Here is a 26,872-nt window from a genome sequence, read left to right on the forward strand (position 1 = left end):
ATGGCAATGCCTTTTATTTATGTTTTTGCCTTAAGCATTACAGTGCATATACTAGAGGTCTGCAAATGTCACATGCCCGAGCCAGAAATGTCCACTTGTGCAGGCTTCTGTTTGGTTGGTATATTATATGCGGCAAGTTGTGAAAGCCTATGCACATCATATGGGCAGCTGATATTTGCAGACTACCACATGCCTTTGGCTAATTCATATTAAATAGCCAGCTGATATTAGTCCAGTGCTTCAAACCTTTGGCAAATGCATTTTTTGTGGACAATGAATGCCCAGTAGTGCAGGCCTCAGGGATAGGCAAGTGATGTGATCAGGGAACATTCGTCCAAATTTTAAATGTGTTTACATCTAATATTGAAGGATTATGACTCATGTTTCCAACATTTAACACAGCAGCAGCATAGTAATATTGATGCAAATAATCTCTGTGATGTTTGAGAGGTACCGTTTTGGTCTAAAAGAAACTTTTTTATAGAAGTTACATGAAATATAAAAACAGCATGTCTCTCCAAAATGTCCATTATAGACTCTCAGATATCACCCACATTAAAAAGGAAAAACAGTATTTAAAACAATCCGTTTAAAAAACTAATTAGTCAAGTTAATCAGGGCAATACTCCGCTGCAGAACAGAGCTAGCTTTATAAGGAGGCCTCCTGAAAGGCTCTTTGCCCATGCCTTAACATGTCTCCACTGCTGGGTAGGCCAAAGGTTTCGGGCTCTCTAGGTGTAGTGCTGCTAAAAGATCTTCAGCAACATGTGCACCAGAAAGGGTACCTGAAAGTACAACTAATGTAAGAGGATACACAGATGTGCACTGCATCATTTTGGACCCTTTCCAAATCAGACACAAAGGCGATCTATAACAAGCAGTGCATGCGTGCTGCTGCTAGGCTCAACCTAAAAGGGTAAGTTACTGCAAAAGTGTAGTTTGTGAATACTGAAAAGTAGTAAACTTAATTAAAAAAATGTAAACTCCCTCAAAATGTAGCTTGTGAATCCGGCAGCTAATACCTTGTTCAGTGCGCCTAAGTATGTGTCTTGCATGTGTGTTATATTATACAAGTGAAAAACGTATAATCAAGTGTGAATGTGAGAGGTTCCAAAGCTTTTGACCCAAAAGTGGACAACACTACACAAAAGAACCAGTTGTTGTTGAATGGTTGCACAGATTGATGCTGTGGTGGCGCTGACTGATATTGTGGTGGCGGCGAGTGATGCTGTGGCGTTCAGTGATGCTGTGGTAGCGCATAGTGATGTTGTGGTGATGCGATAGATAGAGTGAGGGTGATAGATAGAGGGAGGACGACAGATATATAGAGTGTTATGTGGCATTGAGTGGTATTTGGAGTGTATGTTCCATTGCAGAGTGTGTGAGGGTGCGCAGGGTGTGAGGGTGCGCAGGGTGTGAGGGTGCGCAGGGTGTGAGGGTGCGCAGGGTGTGAGGGTGCGCAGGGTGTGAGGGTGCAGTGTGTGCAGTGTGTGATGGTGCAGTGTGTGCAGTGTGTGAGGGTGCAGTGTGTGTGAGGGTGCAGTGTGTGTGAGGGTGCAGTGTGTGTGAGGGTGCAGTGTGTGTGAGGGTGCAGTGTAGGCAGTGTGTGTGAGGGTGAAGTGTGTGTGAGGGTGCAGTGAGGGTGCAGTGAGGGTGCAGTGTGTGCAAGGGTGCAGTGTGTGCAAGGGTGCAGTGTGTGCAAGGGTGCAGTGTGGGCAGTCTGTGTGAGGGTGCAGTGTGTGTGAGGAGCTATGACAGAAGAGAATAAAGGATCTAAGAGGTGTGAAGACGAAGTGTTGAAGACCACACACACATAAAATCAATACAACTGCACAACCAAAACCCTTGCACACTAATCCTCACCTACTTGATGTGTATATACCAGAACTATGCAGCAACCCTCAGTACAGGCATCACAGAGTAGTGCTGCAAAACACATTGCAGATAGTTCAGAGCCAGACCACACAGAGCTCAAAAACCAAAAAACACAAGCATTTCCAATGCAATAGGTCTTGCATTTACGCGAGTTTGAGCTATTTACATTGGAAATAACAAGGCCTTTTATTTTTGTTTTCGTTTTAAAAACATAAATAAAAGGCATTGTCATTTACAATGCCAATAGCTTAAACTTGTGTAAACGCGAGACCTATTGCATTGCAAATGCTGGTTTGTTTTGGGTCTAGTCTAGAAATAGTATTAACAGTCTAGCGCTCCTCATGGTTAAAAAAAAAATGTGAAAAAAATACAACATTTATGTATACATAGAGCGCCTTTCAGACAGCCCTATTTGTTAATTGGTCAGTTCATGTGCCATCACATTTTGCTTCTGCCCACCACAACCTACCGCATATGGTGACGTGTCAGCCCACTTCAGCCATTTGCTCTCTTCATTGTGACAGCATTTTGCTCTAGCACATGTGCGGACAATGTAGTCCACTTCTTTCCAGGGTTGATAGGCCCATTTCTACTTTTATTTCAAATTTTTAAATCCCGTCTTCCTACAGTTCACTTTTGACTTTTTTCGGCAAACATATTTGCCACCTTTACATGGTAGTATTTTTACTTTTACATTTTTAATGCCTATTGAATATGTTAGTAAAAATAGATTTTTTTTTAAAAAGGTAGGACTATCAAGGACTGGCCTATTGACTTTGTATTGCGTTACAGTATAAATCATGCATACCAACTCTAATAATAATTGTCTTTTATGTAGCACACCATGTCACTGTTTATAAGTGCTGGTAAGAACATATGTTAAAATCACTAGACCATAGCTACTCAAATTAGCGACATAGTAAGGATGAAAGACCACTTGGCTTTGATGGAAAATAAATTGTAACCTGCATGTCGTTTATCCAGAGGGGACATACACCCTCCACATTGGAAAGCCTTAACCTTTTCCCATCCTCACTACCTACTGAATCGTGCTCCTGCAAAAACATAACCTTCCTATGGATTACCAACTGCTCAGACTCTTGCCTGCTTCCCCCAATCACATTGCAAGAAGAGCATAAGAGTGGAGCTGTTCCGGAGAAGTCTTATCCACACGTTTCTTCGTGCGTTGTCGGGGGCAGTTATTGTTCAAATAGTGTGCGTGGCGAAAAACGAGGTCGACAAACTAGCGCAGATTGTGTTGTTTTCTAAACACTGGACTGTATTTGTTATTTTTGTAATATACTGGAATCCACTTACTCGAACAGACCGAAACTGGGTGTGAACGTCAAATCCTTTGAGGAAAACGAGGCTCGGACTTGGGCAAACCTCACACATGCCGTGAATGAGTGGAAAAGGACACGGCCAGCCGAGGTGCCAGCCGCGCCGAGGCCAGGAAGCATTTATCAAACGGAGCGCCGAATGGACCGATCCGAGCGCGGGCATTATTCGCCCACAAAGGCAGGTGCGAACCGAACGCGCCCCTTCCTTAGCGGCGCTAGTGCACAGAGGGAGGCGCAGACGGGCGTATGACGACGGGTCCAGAACGCTGGAAAGAACATCAGAAAAATAAGGATCGTTAAAATACACCACGTTCTCCTGTACTAGTCTGGGGTAATGAAGCGTGGGCGGACAGAACTCATTATGAAGCAAACTGCTATACTCTGCATTATGGAGACTGTGTTCTTTGAAAAATAGTACTCCGTGATATAACCCCTTCGAGGCTGATGACGAGCTGGGCTCGTCATGGTGTAGCCTCCTCAAACACTGATGATGAGCCCAGCTCGTCATGAACAATGGGATTTACGATTTCTCAGCACAGCAGGGAAATGGCATCAGCATCAATGAGGTTAAATACCAGCAGTACCTTTGGTATGAATTTATCTCAAGCCTGGATCAATTTCTGATAATCTTCATAATCCATCACATGCTGCATAATATGAAGATTTTAACAAAAACATTTGGTTTGTAGGGTAAATGCCCAAAAGTTACTAAAAACGCAGCAATATGTGTTGGTGCACAGTGGTAGGTCCTTAAACAAGAAATTGGACAAACCGAACATCGCCGCCGGCCTGCGACCAGGAAGTCAGGCAGGCTGGACGGGACAACCGGAAACCGGAAGTAGGAGGGCGGGAGCCTACCCCGCCTCCCACGGAAGAGCCGCGGCTGTTTTGAGCACCGGAGCGTGGTAACCGGCATAGAGGAGCCCTGTAGCTGCCGATTAGAGGAGAGCCGCCGCGCCAAGGAAGCCGGTGAGTGGGGCTTTGCCTTGTTGCTGAGCTGCGGGGGGGGGGGCATGGGTGTGTGCGCGCGTGTGGCGGCCTGTGTATGTGTGTGAGTGTGCGTGCGTGTGTCTTGGAGTCTGTGTGTGTATGCGTGTGTGTTTAAAAGAGGCCGATGACTGTGGTGGGGGAGGTGGTGTGTGTGAGCGAGTGTCTGTCTGGCTGTGTTTGTATATGCGCACGCATGTGTGGCAACGTGAAGAAATCGGAGGGATGTGCGCGGCGCGGGAAAGCAATGAGCGAAAGCGATCGCGCTCTGAGAACGAAACCGAAGGGACGCTCACATAGACAAAGAAACATACTGAAGGAAACTGAAGGAAAAAGCACATGAACGCAGTGAAATCCAGCCGAAGAGAAGCGCGTGGCACTTTCTTGCCCTTCATTCCCCCCGAGTCAGCTAGCTATAAGTCTCCACCTGGATGCATCCTTCGGATGCTAATTCCAGGCTCGACCTAAAAAGTATAATATACATTAAAACCAATACCTAAAGGTATGGCCAATCTGCTGCACTCAGAGAGGCACACCACTCGCCCATGAACGCTGCATACCCTACACTCACACAGATAGACTGGTTACCTTACATTCAGGCCCACTCACATTACACACTGAAGTATACACTGAAATCCTGCACTCAGGCACATGACTCACCATTCACACACAGATATAATGCTCATCCTGTATTCACACGGGCAAGCTATTAACCACACACTCACACATGCATACCCTTGACCCTGTACTCACAATGCACACCATTCAACCCTGCACTCACGTCGCTAACCCACAAACACTTACTCTGCACTCAAAAGACGCCCCGTTCAACCTGCACTCCCAATACACAACACTCACCCTGCACACACAGAGGCACACTGCTAGCAATGTGATATTATACTTTCAGACTTTTGATTCGCCATGACTCAATATGTATAATACTATTTTTCTTTGATTTATTTCACCACTACTTATGTTGTAAAGTGCTCCAATACCTTCGGGTCTGGCTAGACTATATAAAACTCCTAAATAAATAAATAAATACTTATACAGACACCCTCCGCTCTGCATTCAAACCACACACCACTCACCCTACAAGCAGGCACATTGCTCACCCTGAGTCAAAGGCGTACCCATCACCCTGCACTCAAACAGACACTACTCTCAACATACACTACTATAGGCACATCTTGCAGTCTGCACACAGAGGCGCACAAGCCACCTTGGACTCACACATGGATACTGCTCATAAGCGCCCAGGCAGAGTCACTGGGGTGAGCGGGGCACCAAACAGGTCCTGCAAATCCCTACTGGGTGGAGTGGGAGGAGTCATGTAAACTACAGTGCCAGCTTGCTCATGTGTCCCTTTTAAGACAAAGGGATACAGAAGGAATTGAATTCAAGACACAAAAGTAACTCCTTTAGCAGTAAATGCAAATATAGGGCGTTTCTGAAATCACATGCAGCTAGGAAATGACAGGGTCAGTTACGAAAACAAGAACTTTGTAGCAAACCAACCAATCTATGGGAGAGATAACATTACAACAACAACAACAAAAAGAGAGAGAGTCTGCCCAGGGAGGGAAACTGCCAGGCGAGACAGAAATGATGGAGGAACTGGGGTTGGGAAATCTTTAACTGTGAGAGACTGCTAAGATAGGGGTGGTTACAAGGAAGATGGCAGTGACAGAGCAAGAACAGGAGCCGTGACACATAACCATGAGGCACCGCTGTGGAAAGAAGATACTACTCAGACATTAGGCCATCAGGAGAGACACCAGCTGATAGAAAGGGAACAGAATTGAGACACTGTTAAGAGTCGAAGGGAAAGAGAGTCATCCCAGTACAGCAATGTACCCACAACTGCAGTGCAAGGCACAGTGCCAAGTAAACAAGCAGTTCAGCAGTTCAGTGTAATGGAGCAGGTGCCAATTTATTTAGGATTTGATTTGTGTGGGTGTTTTGAAAAAAAGCCAATTGTGATCTTATGATTCCCGGAGAGCGTCACCTATGAGTGGTCAGGAGTTTCCATATTCTGCTGAAATCTTAGCTGCCCCAGCACTTAACACATACATAAGACATGCGCACCACCAGTGTCAAGCCACAGTGCACCGAACAATGAGGGCGGTGTGGAGGTCACACATGGAATTCTGTCACAATGCGAGCCATGTGATAATGGGCATGGATACCCTAGTGGGTGATTAGCCGCGCTTATTAAATCCCGATTGGCTGATTGAGAGAAAGACTCTCCCCATGGGGTGTGCACCCCACTCCCCTGTCAATGAACTGAGCGTCCCACTCGAGTAAACAACGCTGATATTCCTCTTTATTTTTAAAACTGTGTTTGTAAGGTAACGGGTGCTCTGAATTACTAATGCCATTTCGCAGAGAAGCGCTGCACTCGTGGCTGGCATCCGCTTTGATATACGGAAATGATTTAGTTTCATTTGGGACACGTTTGCATAGGACCCTGTGATGCTCTGATTTTGGCAAGTTGAAACCAACCCCATCTTCCTACTTTCTGTCTTCTGGTCTAGCACTGTCACTCTAGTCTGGTGCAGCATCTCATATCTGGACCAACAACACTTTACAACCAAGGCATCCTAAAATATAACTCTCAAACCTTCCCTCAAACTATCTGCACTACGCTGGTATTCTCTATGAACCCGGGGAGACCAATGAGTAGAAGCAATGGTCGGAATAATGCGTCTGAAAAAAAGCTAATTATCTGGTGTAATGCAGCATATTTTGTGATGCTATTATTTCATTATGTTGTCATTAGGTTACCCTCCAAATACAGCAGTAAGCAACTTAAAGAGAACCAGTGAAATGTGTTGAGCATTCACAGCAGCACGTGTTGCTACGTTTTTAGTAAATTTTGATCTGTTTCAGCCAGAATTTTTTTTTTGTTAAAATGGACAAATCATGCAGTAGATGATGGATCATGTGGCAAATTCAGCAGAGCCCTAAATATGTGGAAAACACCATAGCTGCAGATTCGCCTCATATGGCCTTAAGTATACCCTTCACCATTTGCCTAAACTGCATTACCTACACTTGGGTCTTATCCAATGTGATTAGCCATCCACCTGTTTTCCTGTTGAACAAGAATCTGTTCCAACTGGTTGTGCGGTCATGACCTACATCCAATAGCGGGGATGTTTAAAATTTCCTCCACCAGTTTCAATCTGTAGTAAACCAACAACATTGACACTGGCACGGGGCACCAAGGGACAACATTCAAATCCCTAATTCATGACACTACTGCCATCTGACCCCAAATGGATGTCATACCACCCTACATGCCAAACATATGTAACCCCTGTCAACTAACTCATTGGGTCATGTGTTTATCACTAAAATTAAGGGAGCTTCAGAACAAAGAAGGAAAGACTCATACTCACTGAATTAATTTCTATCGATGTTATATTTATCAAAATTGTAAATCAATGTACTAAGGACGCCTGTGACCATCCACCAGAAAATAAAGTGTGACCTACCAATGCTATTTAAACACCACACAATATGTACTTGTAACGATTGTACCTGCCCCACAAGAACCTGATAAAAAAAATGTTTTAACATGGTATGTGTTTATGGATCTTGGATGGTATAGGGCTAAATGCACGTGCTAGAATTCAAACCTGTATACATGCATTCAAACCCATATGATTTTGATACAGAGTATATATCCTAGTTTGGCAGACTGTTGTCAATTTTAGAAGTACCAGAACCATTGGACTGTTTTCAGGATTTATTTGTGCGCACGAGCTGCCACTTTGAAACCTGCCTAATGCCATGTCAGAATTCAGACTGTTCTTAGCAACTAATTGGGACTCATAAGGCTATAGATATACAGAACCATATAAAAGAGCATTTAGTTTGTGTTGCCTCCAAAAAATGATAAGGTGTAGTGGTCATAACTGTTTTATAGTATGCTTGTATGTTTAAGCTGCAAGTATGGATTTACACTGCAATTTTAACAGCCTCACGTCTTTTATTTTAGTCTAGGTGTACCAGTTGAAATGTTAAATGTCTAAAACATCCATATTTTTCCTCCAATCATAAATAGGACTGAAACATGTACAGCCCGCGTACATTTAATTTACATATTATGCTTTTTCTGCTGCAGAACACTCCTGAACAGTCCTTCGAAATACAACATACTACGTTTCTCTGCGCGCTTGATAAAGAAATGTATATTTGAATGTTAACATAGAAATATAAACACACACTAAGCAACCTTAGGAAAGGATCTTAATGAAGCCCGATGTTGCAAAGAGCGCGCGCTCTGTGCAAGAGTTATGCAGACACTTAGTGTCAGGAGCATGAGATACGGAGGCGGCTTATCTGTGGGATCAAATAAGATGCATGTTTCAGCATCTCTTGGAAAAAGTCCTGTTTGGCTACGTACTTTTGGTTTACATTAATTTATTCATTTAAGTTTAACACTACTTCATCCAGGTCGTGTTTACCCCGGCTGACCAAAGTTCTAAAAACTCAGTTATCTGAATGAATAAAAACAAGTATTGCATAGCCAATAGGTCTCGCCTTTGGGACCTTATAAGTGATCAGCCATGCAACACTTGATGTTGGTTGCACCAAGGATATTGTGCTGCAAAACTAAATACTTATAAGGTCCCAAAAGCGAGACCTATTGGTTATGCCAATGATTGTTTCTATGGCTGTATGTCTCCTTTGGGCTGCTGGTGCTTTCTGCTTCTGTGGTGCTGGTTCGTCCGGTCCTTAGTAATGACACCCTGTTGGTGTGGCCCTGGCTTCCTGGTGTTCTGGTCGCCTTGGGTCCTTCTTCAGTTTGAGGCCTCTTCCCTGCCCTTTTGTTGAGGGCAGTCTCTGTTGCTTCCTTGTCAGTGCTCCCTCCTCCGTTGTGGTTCGGGGGTGTTCTCAGTGTGGGGTTGGCAGCCATCTGGGTGGCAGCGCAGTGGGTTGGCAGCGTTTTTGTTCGCCTTGGTCGTCTCCTGCGTGTTTAGTGGAGGGTCCGACCCCTGTGGTTTGATTATTCGTTGCGGGCTGTGTGCTCCGGTCTGTGTTTTTTCCTGTGGTTCTCCTGTTGCTTCTTTGGGAATGCTGCTTTTCGGTGTGGTATCCTGGGATTCTTGGGGGTTCAGAAGGCCGGGTTTCTGGTTTTGGTATGCACCACGAGTAAGGAATGGGATGGGATGGGGGACTGGAGGGACCTGGGGGTAATACCCCATTACTTACTGGTAATCTTCATTACTTCTGGTCCAGCTGTCACGGTCCCATTCCTTATGCCCCTCCCACCCGGCCAGCCTTCCTGCTGGTGGCTTGGTTGCTCAAGCGGAATGCTGGGTAGGTACTGGTTATGTTCTCCCAGTGGGATAGGGGTGGGGTTAGGGGTTGCGACATTCTTATGTTCTTTTTTTTCTGTCAGGGAGATGGTCCATCTCCACGAGTAAATAATGGGATGGGGACAACTGCACCAGGAGTAATGAAGATTACCGGTAAGTAATAGGGCATTCTTCTGGTGCCTGCCTATGCAACCCCTAGGCTTCAACCCATCTACAGAGCAGGTATATGATCACCCTCTCCAGCACTAATGAGCAAAACCCTCACAAGCAAGTGTGAAACACCACGGGCACTGGTGAATTTTAAAAGGGGCAGCTTCATCTCTTCCCATCGCCTGGACCCTGCTCCCATCTAGACTGTACATTTTATTTTAAATGGTTAAGGTGGGTCTATGTTGGGGCGGAATCCGCAGGACACGAAGGGGCCGCTACTTTTTAAATTTCATAGAATCCATGCCCCTACTTTTTTATTTTATAAATGCATTCCAGGGACAACAGAAATAGCCATGGCCTATAAAGGCTTGGCCGTTCGGAAATTGGGTGGGGTGGGCAGAGAAGGAAAAGGACTCTGCCCTTGTCTTCTCTGGGAAAGAAGGACGGGACAGAGTTCACTTCTACTGCTCTGCTGCTGCCTGCTGTCCCCCTACCCCCACCCATCCCTCTCTTCCTCTTGTTCCATCTCTTTCGGTCTGTCTCACTCCTCCTCACTTGCTAAAAGAAAAACGTGACTTCAAGAACCGGGCTCTAGCCCTCACTTTACTCTCCTTTCCTTCATTTGTTTCTCTGTGGAAACTGATCCACAAAAGAAAGAAACACTTTTGCTGGAAATGTTGCCTTTTTCTGACTTTTTTCTATTCCAAAGTGCATCCTCGGGATGGAGAGAGAAAAAAAGGTTCAAAATATGAAGAATAAATAACTAAATAAAGAAAGACAGAGTGGTTGCAAAGTGCCCAGATTGGTAGTATTCACACCCAAGGCACAATTGGGATGTAGCTGAAGGCAATTCAAGTAGCTCTCCATGGGGCAGTATGGTGTTCAGTAGGGGAGAAGATGTAGGACTAAGGCCAGAGGTGCCAAATTTGGAACTGGGGAACCCGGTTCATCCTTCATGATCAGTTCACCAGACCACTCTCCTGAGGAGGCACATTGTCATGCTAGACCTTAGAAATCCCCTCTAAACCGTATACGCCCTGGTGTCTTAGCGTTAGCAGGTGGACCCTAGTGGTGGCAAGTGTGGGTTAACCTTAAAGGCCTGTCCACCACAATTCATACTGAAGTTCACATCAAGTCTTGCGGGCAGGCCTACGAAGTACAACAACCTAGAGGAACAGTGACTGTCACAGAACCCCTGAGGCCAGTCTTAATAATAATAATAATAATGTTTGATTGATTGATTGATTTAGTCCGCCTCACTCATTGGTACCTCCATTGGCCTTGTTCAGCAGTAGTAATGCAACTCACCAAGGATCAGCAATACAGGATTTGCAATCACACCAAACTACGTTTGCAAACCACACTTTTAACCTGTGCAGCCTGATTTGGGTCCACTGGAATTGTGCAGCAATGGAGGACAAAATTATGTCACAGTATTGACGAAATTATGTAGCAAACAATGGCTGCAACGGAAATGTGGTACATTTTCTGATACTTTATTATTTTGACATTTTTACACATACTGAAGAGTCTCGCCAAAAAAGTTGCCTCATTTGTAACAGAGTAACATACAAATGCAGCAGTGACATAGGTGACCAGCCAACCTTTGCAAAGGGCCGTCCGCTTCGCAGAAACCCAAGTCACATTTTTAAGTAACTTTTGATCTGTTTGAGCTACAAAAACTTTTCTTGTTAAAATCATAAGATTATGCAGCAGATGATGTATTATGGGCAAATATGGTAGAGACATAATTATGGTCGAAAAAATTAGCAAACTAGGATATTTTGCCATTCCGGTTTAAACTGCTCTTGTGGAAAAAGGGAGGGAAAGTGATGATGATAGAAACTGCATTGATCGGAGACAAATAGCTTGTATTTCCACTTTAAGGCGTATTTGGGACATTCTGCGATTGGAAATGTATCCCACTTTGTAAATGTATTTTAATGTCAATAACTCATATTAAACCTTAAATAAACATGTACATCCATTGGTTGAATCAAATAACGTAATAAGAACACCAAGAACATATGAAATATCTCATCAGTCAGAGAATTTTAGGGGAAACACGCCATTAACCATGTCACACTTGGCCCATCACAAGACTTCTACAAAGAACACCTCCCTAGCTGATGAAATGACACGAGACTCATTCAAGAGGAAAACTTCATGAAAGTCGCTGGCATTCACATGACTTTGATCATGGAAATCATCACATTGTGGAAAGTGATACTATGGATGTTAGTTCCCTGAATACTCAAAAAGGGCTTGCTGAATTGTTGCCAAGTTAGAGACCACCATCCCTGAACCTCCATCTGTAACACACATGAACCTCATCCGTGATAAAGTAATAGAGGAGACAAGCTCTCAGCATTGCTGTGGCGGGGCGGTGGATCGGCAGCCTTTGTAGTCAGATGCAGTGGCATAGACAAATGGTGGTGTGCGAGCGGCTTCCTTTCAAGTCTGATGGGAAGTGGGGGGCCATAATCCGCATTCCAAAGCCCTCTTGGTAGGATTTTCTGGTGCCCCGCTATATCTCTCGCCAGCAATGCTCGAGCGCATTGGCAGGAGACCTAAAGAAAAAGCATTCCATGGAAAATGCAGATAAACTCAGCAGGACAAGCGATAAAACAAACACTGTACTGGTAGAATACTACGTTCTTTAAAAAATAATAATTTTTCCGGCGAGCAACTGATGGCCATTCACTGTCAGGCTATGTCCTGAGTGCAGGTATCTGGAATTATTAGTTCATGGGAGTTTAAAAAACTCTTGCAGCTCAGTCCCTTGGTCTCTTCAAACAACTTGTTACTAATGCCGAATACAAAATTATTTTCAATGTTATTTTAGTTTATTCCCTACAAAACAAGAGAAAGTCTGTATGAATTTGAGAAACCCCAAATTAATTCAGTCTTTGGTTAGTTTAACATATACTGAATGCTTCAATATTTCATTTCCATCATGTGCCATCTCAGATACATGGAGACCAACATACGAAATGAGCATATAAGCTAGTAAAATAGTCACACCCACATGTACCACCTGCACAGAAACTAAAATGCAAGCAGGTGCCATTTTATTTTCTCTGCATACCACAACGCCAAAAGGTTAAAGCTCTGCTACTCTATCACTGCAAACTCCCACTTTTCTCTACTCCCCGCAGGTTCCCACTATCCAGACTTCTGAAAGTCTACAACTACCACAGTGCCACAATCATTCAATAGGCAACTCACTGCTCTCTCTAACGCATATTTATACCCTGCAATCCCAAATGTATTCAGTTTCAAAAAGCCTACATCTACATATGAAAAAAAGTACTGCTTAACTACTTGCCTATGTGCAAGCGGCAGTATGTACGGCATGTCAAGCACACAGCAACTGTACTCTGGAATAGGTTCTTAATCTAGGAGCAGTATAGCAACTGAAACAGGCCATAAGACATCCAGCTGGGCCTACCCCCAGAAACTGGCAGATGTATGTAGTAATTTACCATAGTAAAATAAAACAGCACATTCTTTCATGCGCAACAAAACTATAAAGTACATTTTTAACATATAACTGGCTGTACAGCAGTGCTTCGTGAAGAACAATAGCTGCTCAAAAACCTCCAGGCGCTGGAGGGCTGCATTCGAGAAAACGAGAGAAACAATATCAAGGCCTTTTCCCTATATTTTCCTTGGCACTATTTAACACTATGCCTCTGGGTCACTTGCCAAACCAGATATGGGTGTAGCTAGGTCTAGACAAGACACTTTAAGAACAGGTTCCTTTTGCACACTGAATAGAGAGAGGTCTGTTGAGACTCGAGAAAGTCTGAACCGTGAATATTAACTGCAACGTAGCAGCTACACTACAACCAGCACAACTAAATATGCATTTACTGTTAAATAACGGTTTTGATATGACTGAATATTTCCGCATATGTTGTGAATTTTTTGGTAGCTAAAGTGGAGCAAAAAGCAACGAGATATAACAAACAAACACGGTAATAAAAAACTACCTGAATGACTGGTTGAAGGGAATACAAGCAGTTAGTGTTCTACCCTCCAGAGTAAAAGGTCAAGTGAACATCCCAATAAACCGGCAAAACATTTTTGACCCATCAGATGCTTTACAAGAGCAACGATTTTTAACTCAGCAGTCATGAATGTTGTGAGAAGTTGGCCTGATACACAGTGATCACTAGAATAGTGAGCAATATATATCATACCAAACGACCCTTATTGATGATTGATTGTAAGTCAACCTTATAGACCAGCTATCCTAGTAGCATGGACAAGAGAAGTCTTTAGGCTAAACTCTAGAGGGCGTGTTAAGCCAGCTGTTATACCATCACATATACCCCTTGAACACCAAGTGAAATGACACCACACAAGTTGTTATGACAATAAAAGGATATTTATTTATAACAAGTCTACCCTGAACACTTTACGAGTCAGGGAGCTAAGCACAATACAAAACTCTTAAGAAAATACTTTAAGTCGCACAATTTACACAAATGCCCGAGGGGCACGAAAAACCATATACACTAAAAGTGGAATGCGAAATACTAGCAAGTAAGTAACAAGATCCAGAGGCTTCAGGATCGCTAGGACTACACTACTGAATCCTAAGGTTAGGAGCAGGAGGCCTAGGGAGATCAGGTGCAGAGTGTGCACTGTCACGCGGGATGCGGGACAAAGTCTATGGAGGCTAGTATTTGTAAAGTTACTGTTTCCGGACGAATCCGACTAGGTAGACTGAAAAAGAAAAAGGATCTGGACACTTAGATAGTGAACCTACGTTGGAGCACCGAAATGCTCAGGTTACCTAGCCCAGGGTCCGCGGCTGCATAGGGTTCAAAAGACGTCGGGAATCCTCGTTGTAGTTTATGGAGCCTGAAAGAAGAAGTTGCTGGCAGGCGACCAGTGATGATGTTCGGAGTGATCCAAGCCTGGATCGATGATGGAGATGACCTGAAAGCAGAGGGGACTCAGTTCTTAATCACTAGCCAGTGATTGTGTGGGCACCAGGATGGCACCGGATGTAGTCACCTCGACCAGGTGAGTGGGCGACGCTGGACTCTGCTGTCCCTCGGACCAGGAGGCGTTGTCGGCGACCAGGCTGGAGGTGCGAGCTGTCCCACGAATGTGTCTGCTGTCGGTGATGCTGGGACCAGGATTGGAGCAACAAGCTGCTCAGGGTTAGGGCTTCTCAAACCCCAAAGCACTCACTCTAGGATCCCTCGGCGGTCGTGCTGGTTAAGCGTCGTGCAGTTTTGAAGATGGCCGGTCCCTCAGGTCTTGTCACACCCACGAATCTCAGCTGGGCTGATGATGCAGGTAGAGGTCAGAGATGCCAGGGAATCCGGGTCTCGTCGAGCTGGGCAGTCTTGATCCGGAGGATGGACTTACAGCAAACCGCGATGCTTAGATGGTGCCTGCGGGTGCAGGGTGGCTACTCCTTAGCCACAAGGGAGAGTCTTCAGAAGGCATCAAGAGCTCCTTTCGTGGAAAGTAGTTCAAGATTCAGAATTATCTAATTTGGGAAGGGGGCCTGCTCCTACCTTTATCCTAAGAAAAGGGGCTGGCACGCGACTAGGTCCTGCCCATGGGTGGGAGCAGGAGGGGGGTGATTACACCCCTCTCCCTTGTCCGGACTTTCCCCAGCTCAGGGGCTGGTGTGCCCCTGGAACTGGTTTAAGCCGGCATATGCACAGTGAGCACCGGGGTGCCACTTGCAGTCACCTTCCTCTCAGCCCTGCCTACCTGGGATATACAAAACCCTGTCTGGGATGGTGCTAGCACCGCCCCTGACAGGAAACCCTTTGTCCAAGCTCTCCTCGCTGGAAGGACTCCCAGCAGCAGGAGGTCAGGCTTGTGTCTGTGGTGGCAGCATCCATTTTGTGATGCTGAGGCTCGAGTTAACTTTAACCGGGGTTCACAGTTACATACATGTCGTGTCCCTCTAGAAGGGTGGAATGCTAACCCCGGCGCCAGAATTGGCGAGGGGTTAGTATTCCAATTCGTATGACACCTTACTCGACATGTTTTGATAATGCGATACCAAAGTTGGCAAATAACCGCGAGGATTATAAGGCACTTAAGAGTATATGGTACGAGTTATCATGGAACAGCTATTTGGACTTGGTTCCACAAGCTGCAAACGGGCTCAGCTCATGCCAGAGCACCATCTAACATAATTCCAAGCACTCTGCCTTCAGGATTGATAAGGCCTGCCATAGGAGTGACTGATTGGAATACATGTGTCCATTTTAGGGTTAGATATAGGAATACTATATCTAAAGCAAAGGGTGATTACACCACCTTGCCCCAGCTGTCGTGCAGCCAGTTGTGTCAGATTTGGATGGCCAGCCAGGGGTGGCATAATACATGCTGCAGCCCCTGGTAGGCCCTGGGTACACCTATGCCCTGGGTACCTAAGGTACACTGTACAGGGACTGATAAGGTGACTCAGTATCCAATTAGATATGTACCTAAGGTACATGGAATCCATTTTACAGAGAGAGCAGTAGGCCTGGGGTCCTGAATAGCAAGGGCCCCAGGTCAACTAAGTTAAAAAAACAGCAAAACACCAGGCAAAAAGTTGGGGGCAACCAGTCAGATATCCAACTTCCTACATAAACCCCCCCCAAACGAAAGGAGATAAGGCTATCCTTGACCAGGTAAGCCTATATTGCCTGAGTGGCCATATGAGGTGGTATATGCACTGGCATGGTTACCCCCTATATCATGGTCCACTAAGCAATCCCTCACCCTAAGGGTATCTGAGGGTCTCCACCATAGGAATCTCTACCTGTGGTGTGTTTTGGCAAAGAAAAAGGCTGGTGTTGGGATGGAGTACTGAAGTGAGACTCCACTAAGGTTGGGCTCAACTTCCTCCAATCACTATCCACCATATGTGCCTTTCTTTCCAGGACTGAGTTGCTGTGACCTCTCAGGGTCAACCTCTGGCTACCTAAAGCTGGAGGCTGAGTCCCTCTTTTTGGCTTACTGGAGGGACAGGTCAGGTTTGGGGTTTTTAGGCCCCAAGTTTGGCTGTGCCCAACAGTGTCCATCTGGGGGAGGTCCCTAGCTAATTTTAAGGGGGATCCCTCAGGAGTTTGTTTTATTTTCACTTGGCTAGGATTAATAGCTTCAGTGCCCTTAATCTGCTGATTGGGGAGTGCTTTTGGACAGGGGGCCCTTTGGGGTCCACCACTGGCCTCCCTGACCTCTACAGCCCTGGGCTGACTAAGGGAGGGTAGAGAGGGGCAGGTTACCTGCTCCAGACTGGGTCCCACCTTGGAAGGGTCCACTGACATCAGGGGCTCTGTCAGGCTAGGCCTGACTACCTCTGGGGCGGTTTCTTCACAAGGGGTCAGATCAGTTCCCTGAGGAGGCTGATCCTTTCCTAAAGTCTGGTGGGAGGGAGATTTCTCTTCCTCCTCAATGCTCTCTGTCTGAGTGGAGTGATTCATAGTTTCAGGCTTCACAACACTATTATCTGTCTGAGTTTGGGCTGTGGCCATCACAACTCCACCAACCTTTTCAGGAAGGGACTCAGTTTGGGTATGGGCTGCGACCATCACAGCCTTGCCAACCTGTTCAGGGAAGGAATCTTTCTGAGATAGGGCTGTGACTGGCACAGCCCTCCTGACCTGTTCAGGGAGGACATCTTGGACTGGGGCTGTGGCTATCACTGCCCCACTAACCTTACCATGGAGGTTTACCATTTTAAAATGGGTTCTTGCTCTACCTCAGCCCAGGCTGAGATCTCTAAATCATTCCCCAGTAGGCAATCTACAGGCAAGTTTGGTGACACTGCGACTCTCTTGTGGCCAGTGACACCTCCCCAGCTGAGATTGACCACTGCTATGGGATGATCTCTCTGCACTCCATCAATGTTGGTTACCTGGTATGTGGCTCCAGGTATAAGTTGCCTTGAGGGGACTAGGCTCTCAGTCACCATGGTGATGCTAGCCCCTGTGTCTCTATAGGCCTCAACTTTTGAACCATTGATGAGGGGCTCCTGTCTGTACTTGCTCAAAGTGTTGGGACAAGTGGTGAAGTTGGCAAACCCCATGCCAGTCTCACAGACAAGAGTATCGAAGTCAGGGGACCTGGTTAGGCCAGAGTCCCCAGGGACTCCCAAAGTAAATGCACCCAGATTCTTGGGGGCACACCCACCACCTGGGGGATTACTACTAGTAGTAACAGAAGGCTTGGGAGTGTTACTTGGGGGTATGTTCTCCTAACTGCTGTCAGTTTTGTAATGGCCTACTTGTTTGCAGGTATGACAATAAGGTTTCTTTTGGGGATTGGAAGGATTTTGGGACCCACCCTTTTCAGAGGATTTTTGGGGCCCTGTGGTTTGATCAGAAGATTTATTCCCACCCTTCTCTTGAGGCTTGGTTGATTCCTTCTTTTGGTCACCGCCCTGGTTCTTAGGCCTAATCCTGGTTCTGACCCATTTGTCTGCCCTCTTACCCAATTCTTGTGGAGAGGTCAGATCAGTCTACCAGGTGCTGGTGTAATAACTGGTTCTGACAATTATTTAAGACTTTCTCTCTCATAATAAGATTATATAATCCTATGAAGTCAGTAACTTTACTACCCAATAGCCAGCCTTCTAGCGCCTTAGTGGCACAATCAACAAAGTCAGTCCAATCCAGAGACTGAGTTTTCTGGGTGTCCCTGAACAGCAACCTGTACTGCTCAGTTGTTAAGCCAAACCCATCAACCAGTGTATTCTTCAGGACTTGGTAATTGTTAGCATCCTCAGCTCTAGTAGTGAGGAGCTTATCTCTACCTTTGCCTTCAAAGGAGAGCCACAAGATAGCTGCCCACTGACTCTGGGGGACGCACTGGACAGTGCAGGCCCTCTCCAAAGCAGTCATCGATTTGTGGATGTCATCCCCTTGTTTAAAGGGGGGCACTATCTTACTCAGGTGTCTAGTGTCTAAACTCCTGTCTTTATCTCTAGGGATAATGCTGCCACCAGTGGGGTCTGCCCCACTCAATTTCTGCTCTCTAGCAAAGGCAAGTTCTTCCCTCTCAATCCTCAGATTGACTTCCCTCATCTTAGCTTCATGCTCTCTTCTCTGAGGGGATGTCATCCCTCTGTGAGAAGATGCCTGAGAGCCATTGGTACGAATGGATCTGTTAGAGCCTCTGGAGAGAGACCTAACTCGTCCATTCCCAATGTTAAGCCTGCCTGAGAGTGGGCCTGGGGGTCCCCCAGTTCCATTCTCATGCCTGCTTAAGTTGGTCCTGGTGAGCCTTCTGACTACTACCTGACCTTTGTCTGCCTCATCCCCTGACAACTCCTGATCCTCTTCCTCTCCTTCACTTCCTGTTCCATTGAGGTTGAGGTCAGGGTCCCCAAGGGTTCCCTCTAAGGGGGGCATGCTCCCATCTGGATTAGAAGGGCCTGTGTTAGAAGCTCTCCTGGCATCATAAGTCTCTAAGAGACCTATCAGAAATTGGATGGTAGGGTGAGAACCCTGTTTTAGCTTCCTGGAGGTACACAGTTGTCTCATCTCCTGGAAGCTAAGAGCTGCATATCTTGACATGACCTGTGGAGGGTCAATGACCACTAGGGGAGTCTGTGAAGATTCTCCTTGGTCAGACATGCTTCTAGTGAGGTGCAAGTGGTGCACTTACTTACACTATTTTTTTGCCTACTGATCCCTTGCTAAGAGTTGTAGTCAGGGTGTGCTAAGCCCTGTTACACTACAACAGCTGGTTCAGTAGAACTCTGAGTATTCTAAGCTAAGTTATATGTACCTTGGTACTTATGTGATCTTTCAAATGATATTCTTAGGATACGTGTGGTAAAACAACAGCAAGCTCAAATCCCAACCGCTGCACACCAATGTGAGAAGTTGGCCTGATATATAGTGCTCACTATTCTAGTGATCACTGTGCATCATACCAAACGACCCTTATTGATGATTGGTTGTACGTCAACCTTATAGACCAGCTATCCTAGTAGCATGGACAAGAGAAGTCTTTAGGCCAAACTCTAGAGGGCATGTTAAGCCAGCTGTTATACCATCACATGTACCCCTTGAACACCAAGTGAAAGGACACCACACAAGTTGTTATGAAAATAAAAGGATATTTATTTATAACAAGTCTACCCTTAAGTCTTTATGAGTCAGGGAGCTAAGCACAATACAAAACTCTTAAGAAAATACTTTAAGTCGCACAATTTACACAAATGCCCGAGGGGCACGAAAAACCATATACACTAAAAGTGGAATGCGAAATACTAGCAGGTAAGTAACAAGATCCAGAGGCTTCAGGATCGCTAGGACTACACTACTGAATCCTAAGGTTAGGAGCAGGAGGCCTAGGGAGATCGGGTGCAGAGTGTGCACTCTCACGCGGTATGCGGGACAAAGTCTATGGAGGCTAGTAGTTGTAAAGTTACTGTTTCCGGACGAATCCGACTAGGTAGACTGAAAACGAAAAAGGATCTGGACACTTGGATAGTGAACCTACGTTGGAGCACCGAAATGTTCAGGTTACCTAGCCCAGGGACCGCGGCTGCATAGGGTTCAAAAGACGTCGGGAATCCTCGTTGTAGTCTATGGAGCCTGAAAGAAGAAGTTGCTGGCAGGCGACCAGTGATGATGTTCGGAGTGATCCAAGCCTGGATCGATGATGGAGATGACCTGAAAGCAGAGGAGACTCAGTTCTTAAATCACTAGCCAGTGATTAGGTGGGCACCAGGATGGCACCGGATGAAGTCACCTCGACCAGGTGAGTGGGCGACGCTGGACTCTGCTGTCCCTCGGACCAGGAGGCGTTGTCGGCTACGAGGCTGGAGGTGCGAGCTGTCCCACGAAGGTGTCTGTTGTCGGCGATGCTGGGACCAGGATTGGAGCAACAAGCCTTGGCAAAGGCAAGCCCACGCGGTGGAGTCAAGATGGCGTCTGGAGTGGACCAGGAGGGTCCGGGGTGCCCCTCTTTTGTAAGGGAGCAAGGGCCAGCCTGGAGAAACCAGACCAGCGATGCAATCGTCGTGGTACGTCGTCAGGAGGGCCACTAGCCAGCAGGCAAGTGACTGGACAACGCAGTGAGCAGCAAAGAGCAGAAGGGCCCCACGGAGATCTCGTGGATGCTGGGGGGCTGGACTTCGGTGCTGGAGCTGCTCAGGATTAGGGCTTCTCAAACACCAAAGCACTCACTCGAGGATCCCTCGGCGGTCGTGCTGGTTAAGCGTCGTGCAGTTTTGAAGATGGCCGGTCCCTCAGGTCTCGTCACACCCACGAATCTCAGCTGGTCTGATGATCCAGGTAGAGGTCAGAGATGCCAGGGAATCAGGGTCTCGTGGAGCTGGGCAGTCTTGATCCGGAGGATGGACTTACAGCAAACCGCGATGCTTAGATGGTGCCTGCGGGTGCAGGGTGGCTACTCCTTAGCCACAAGGGAGAGTCTTCAGAAGGTATCAAGAGTTCCTTTCGTGGAAAGTAGTTCAAGATTCAGAATTATCTAATTTGGGAGGGGGCCTGCTCCTACCTTTATCCTAAGAAAAGGGGCTGGCACCCGACTAGGTCCTGCCCATGGGTGGGACCAGGAGGGGGGTGGTCCCACCCCTCTCCCTTGTCCGGACTTTCCCCAGCTCAGGGGCTGGTGTGCCCCTGGAACAGGTTTAAGCCGGCATATGCACAGTGAGCACCGGGGTGCCACTTGCAGTCACCTTCCTCTCAGCCCTGCCTACCTGGGATATACAAAACCCTGTCTGGGATGGTGCTAGCACCGCCCCTGACAAGAAACCCTTTGTCCAAGCTCCCCTCGCTGGAAGGACTCCCAGCTGCAGGGGGTCAGACTCGCGTCTGTGGTGGCAGCATCCATTTTGTGATGCTGAGGCTCGCGTTAACTTTAACCGGGGTTCACAGTTACATACATGTCGTGTCCCTCTAGAAGGGTGGAATGCTAACCCCGTCACCAGAATTGGCGAGGGGTTAGTATTCCAATTCGTATGACACCTTACTCGACATGTTTTGATAAAGCGATACCAAAGTTGGCATATAACCGCGAGGATAATAAGGCACTTAAGAGTATATGGTACGCGTTATCATGGAACAGCTATTAGGACTTGGTTCCTCAAGCTGCAAACGGGCTCAGCTCATGCCAGAACACCATCTCACATAATTCCAAGCACTCTGCCTTCAGGATTGATAAGGCCTGCCATAGGAGTGACTGATAGGAATACATGTGTCCATTTTAGGGTTAGATATAGGAATACTATATCTAAAGCAAAGGTTAATTACACCACCTTGCCCCAGCTGTCGTGCAGCCAGTTGTGTCAGATTTGGATGGCCAGCCAGGGGTGGCATAATACATGCTGCAGCCCCTGGTAGGCCCTGGGTACACCTATGCCCTGGGTACCTAAGGTACACTGTACAGGGACTGATAAGGTGACTCAGTATCCAATTAGATATGTACCTAGGGTACATGGAATCCATTTTACAGAGAGAGCAGTAGGCCTGGGGTCCTGAATAGCAGGGCCCCAGGTCAACTAAGTCGAAAAACCAGCAAAACACCAGGCAAAAAGTTGGGGTCAACCATAGTCAGATATCCACCTTCCTACAAATGTACATTAGGAACATAATGCAATTGCCTTAAAGGAAATTAAACCAAGCACACTTGATAAACATCTTGTAGAGCAGCCAAGGAAATATAACTCCTAATAGTGAGTAGGACAGACCCTCTAGTCCTCCGTCAAAGTGCACATGACTTCCGACAGCTGGCCATAAGGCAAGCCTAAGTGTTCTGATGAATTGTCCTGCTGGAGTTTTTCAGCAAGACATTTCACCCCGCAAGGTTTAACTTCACTGTCTTTAATTTCTATTTCAGAACTTATGTCTCACGCAGACAACGACAAAATGATGTGACAACATGACTGCATCAGTCCAGCTTTCCCTGCAGCTGGCTATGTTAAGGTTTCCCTCGTTTAGGAATTTCTTGCAGCAAACATAAGGTGCAGGAAACACAGATGTCAAAGGACAATTTTGCCATGTGAAGACCCAAGCTTTAAGACTCTTGTAGGCATCCAGCAAGGCAGAAAAATATCAATTTCCCAGAAAGGCTACTTTTTAGAAATGTGGAGCACTCTAGCTTAGTCCAGAGCTTCCTCATATGTGCCTATTTTAATACTAGACCAGGGAAAATAGGAAGCTATAATATTCATTGTTGCCAATTTGTTTGAAGATTATCAGTTAGGTCGTTTTTAGTGTAAATGTGTGCTTTTCAACCAAGGGTACAAGGGAGGAGAAACATTGTGGAACTGATGCAAGTAAATTGATGCAAGCGACCCCCGACTTGTATAGTTCAGGATGTGCAAACATTCCTTACCTAGCAGTGTGTGGGGGGAAAAAAAACAAATCTAGGGAAGAAGCAAAGTTACTTTATCATAGGCGATGCATCTCACCTGCTCTTTGTGTGGAATAGGTTTTAAGGGTGTCCTTGCTCCATGACGATACAGGACCTGTACTAGTTTAAGTTCATAGTCACGGCAACGGTTAGTGCCATCTCTCCAGTGGTCATCACGATCTCTTCTGCGCGTGTCCCGATCCCCAACATGCTCGGCGTACACCATCCTCTTCCTGTGCATGTAGTAAAACATGGAACCCAGTAGTCCAACTCGAGTCCAAATGCCCATGCTGTGCCAGACTTTGTAACACCACAAAGTTCCTACTAGATATCACACAAGTAGGAGTAATGTATGGACCGGATCACACTAAAAAAAAAAAAAGCAGAGAAACAAATATCACTGGAGAGGAAAAACATAAAGCCTCCGTATATGGATAACAAGATAGTGTGAGTAGGTTTACAGGAGTACAAAAAAGTTTGTTAGAAAATCAAAAACCGCAAACACCTTAAGGGATGGGAGGTGGCAGAGATAAGAGCAAAAGTTACATCTCCTATATCAGTAAAACTTAAGCAGAGATGAAGACTGCTTTGTGTAAGCAAGACCATAAAACCGGGAAGGAGGACCCGACTTTGCTAAAGGTATCATATGCGTATTAGATCCACCAGTACACAAGGCAAGGACTGTCTTACGCCAGGGAAGAAACTGGATGCAATACACACTAAACAGTAAAATTAGGATGCACTCTAAACTCCGCTCTTTCACCGGGGAGGAGAGAGGCAGGAGCAGAATGATACCAAGGAGTAGAAAGGGGGCTAGAAAGAAAGTGGTTTGACTTGGGAGGCGACTCAAAACCCTCACCTAGGACAGTGTCAGCATGGGGATGGTTACAAGTGCCGTCACCGGGGGGGGGGGGGAGGGGAGAGTAGTTTCACCGGTTACCAGAGAGAGCCCCCACTACAGTCAGTCCCTCGACTGAAGTAAACAGAGGAAGAGATCTCGTTCCCCAGTCAGAGACGAGTGGGTCTTTCACCGCGGAAAGTAAGCTAGGTATTTATACCCACCTTTCCTCGGAGAGGGCGGAGAGGAGCTGGACTGACCTTTCACCGGGCGTGTGCTCGCGGCGGTTGGGCTTTTACCCTAGCTGAGGGAAATGCAGACTAAGAAGCAGACAGAAGGACAGTATCATGGGAAGCGTACTTCTTGCACGGCGCGTCAGGTCGCACCCATCTCTGTAAGAGTTCACAGAGCCCGCCGCGCGCCGGGGACAACAGCGACACAGCTTGGCAACAGGCCAATGACTTTGAGCAGGAGCGACTTTCTTTTTTAACATTAGAGGAATGACCATTAGCAGCGAGGCAGTACCACGTGCACACGGTACGTAATATGTATGCGTCCACTGTCTGTGAGCTGCTGCCTGGTGCTGGGCGGGGACGTGTGAGGCAATCAATTTTATGTTTAAGGTTGCAGCCATATGATGTCGAACAAAAAGCTTTTCTCGCACGAAAGTATAGACATTCTATTCGGCCAGCATCTTATTCTAATGCTGAAGGAGTTAGCCTTTTCTTCGGCCAGCTTCTTATTCGCAGATTGAAGTTAGCCATTTCATACATGCCACCATTTTAGAAGCGGATAGAGGGAGATTTAAAAATTATAATTGGAAGAATGTATTTCCCCCACTCACTTCTAATAAACAAGAGGCAAAAGCAGGCGGCATATAGCCAAAAAAAGCAATTCTTGGCTTCAAAAAGCTGGGGTCTTCCAACTGAATCCGGTCTATGGCATGTATGTTCTTCATATTTGGCAATTTTTCTGTTTGCTTATGTGTGACAGTTCCATGTTTTTAGCGTGCTTATGTGCAGCATTCCATGCCTTATGTATCACACTTAGAGTTACATTTTATAATAAGAAGTACAAACCACTTGTAGTAATGTAATAAGTATCAGAAAGGACCGCTTCGTGGAATGTGACATCTGTTTAATATGTTATCATGATAATAACATATCTGAACCTGATTGCATTTATTCTAACATTTATTAATGTAGGCCTCGATTTCAAAATGGGTAACTACTTGCAGACATCTCTCAATACAGTTATTTTTGCACTTCTGTTTTACCCAGCATGCACAGGGAAGTCATTTGGTGGTCTCAGTTGCAACCCCTTGCTTGCTCTTTACTACCCCTGGCCCTGCTTTTGCGACCCTTGGCCTCAGGGAAAACATTGTTTGCTTACAAACTCCAAAGTGTGAAGCTATTCTGGAGCAACATGTAAAAACAACAGTAGAACATGTAAACAATACAAACATCACAACTATAAACAAACATTTTCAATGCAATAGGACTCACATTTTTTAGAGTTGTTAACATCATACATGGTAATGTTTTATACGCATGTGTTTTGTTTGTTAGTGTAGTGTATGTATGTATGTGTTGTGTAGAGGAATTAAGTGTGTTGTTTTGTATTTGTTAGTTGTGTACTTGTGTGTGGTGTGTATTGTATTTGTGTAGTGAAATTATGTTGGAGGTTGTTTAGTGGAAAAAGATTATGGGATTAATAGATAGTGTAGATATCGAAATGTAAGTGGCTAAAGTTAAGTGAGAGAGGACAGAAGGAATGTGTAGGTAGACTTAGCAAGAAAGGGAATTTAATGTGATTAATCAAGAAGAATGTACCTTTGTTAGGTCGAGCATCCGCGCGCATTCGCTGTCTGCAATACCTGCTCTAATCACTCATACTGAGTGTAATCTCGCCTGTTGCTTGCCATTGCTTTATTCCTGTGTCACTTTTATTTCCTGGTTCCTTATTGGCTGGTGCTCCCAATACATCACTTCCATTTTGAGGGCGGGAGCACCGGCCAACTACAGTTTACTTACACTGTAGGTCTTTATGTATTTTTGAGGGGACTGTTTATTTAAACCATGGCGCCCGCTTTACTCACAGCAACACACATACGTTTTATATACACTGCCGCCAACGACTTATTTATTACCATTGCGCAAGCTTCACGCTAACGCACATAGGTTTTAGGTTCCCGGGCGCCAACTACTTATTGATTACCATGGCGCCCACTTCAGTCGGAATTACGCACATTCATTTGCCGACTACTCATTTATTCCTATGACGCCCGCCTCAGTCGGAGTCACGCACATTAATTTTATATACACAGCGCTGCACTTTCTTTCAGAACAGCACCCGCTTTCAGGTTAAAACAACACGAGTATGCCCATCTTACATGTCGCTGGTTTTGAGTGTTTTGTAATGAAAGTGTTACTTTGATTACGGCATCCCAAGATTCCAGAGGTTCCTTTGGGCAGTCGGAAGGGAAGAGTTTCAGCCCAACAGCAGGAAGGGCTTAGAATGCATTTGGTGAACAAAACTGGTTGCCAGTACTGTGCAACGATTCAATACATAGTCAGGTGAATGAGCTAACAATTGCTCATTCCAAAAGACCACTCTTTCAGTCAAAAAGTCAAGTAGAAAAATACATTTTAATTTTTGTTTTTAGTTCAGAGAACAGGATTATTTTTATTCTTGTTTTCATCAGTCAACATTGAGCAATTTAAACATTAAGGAGGAGTAGAAAATATTCAGAAAGGGGGGAAGTGATTGCGGGAATTGTGTACTTGGAAATAAACTCAACAAACATAAGACGTTGTGTTAGACAACATGAATTGACAACAAACAATGTACAAACATAGATTGGTAGTGGGGGTGACGGTGGGGGTTGGTGGTGTGGCAATTTCTGAGTGGAAGAACTTCTTAATTAGTTCTATATGGTAGGCTCTGCGCTAGTCCTATTTATAATCACAGATATAACCTACTACACTAAATGA

The 26,872-nt window shown here is 45.7% G+C and overlaps 1 protein-coding gene across 5 annotated transcripts in view; it reads right to left on the reverse strand.

Annotated features, from left to right (window-relative positions):
- ACP6 (acid phosphatase 6, lysophosphatidic) overlaps window positions 1-24,381 on the reverse strand; it is a 147,494-nt gene extending 123,113 nt beyond the window's left edge. The window contains exons 1-2 of one of the 5 annotated variants that reach the window (XM_086935492.1): window positions 24,240-24,381; window positions 23,100-23,408 (exon numbers count right to left, since the gene is read on the reverse strand). In XM_086935492.1, the coding sequence (XP_086791618.1) occupies window positions 23,100-23,330 (231 nt within the window). In that variant the 5' untranslated portion in view covers window positions 23,331-23,408; window positions 24,240-24,381. Of the gene's footprint in view, window positions 1-23,099; window positions 23,409-23,894 lie in introns of all 5 variants that reach the window. The other 4 variants (XM_086935496.1, XM_086935493.1, XM_086935495.1 and 1 more) reach the window with 4 other exon arrangements.
- Window positions 24,382-26,872: the final 2,491 nt, after the last annotated feature.

Source organism: Lissotriton vulgaris, chromosome 8, assembly GCF_964263255.1.
Source record: "Lissotriton vulgaris chromosome 8, aLisVul1.2, whole genome shotgun sequence".
Taxonomy (NCBI): domain Eukaryota; kingdom Metazoa; phylum Chordata; class Amphibia; order Caudata; family Salamandridae; genus Lissotriton; species Lissotriton vulgaris.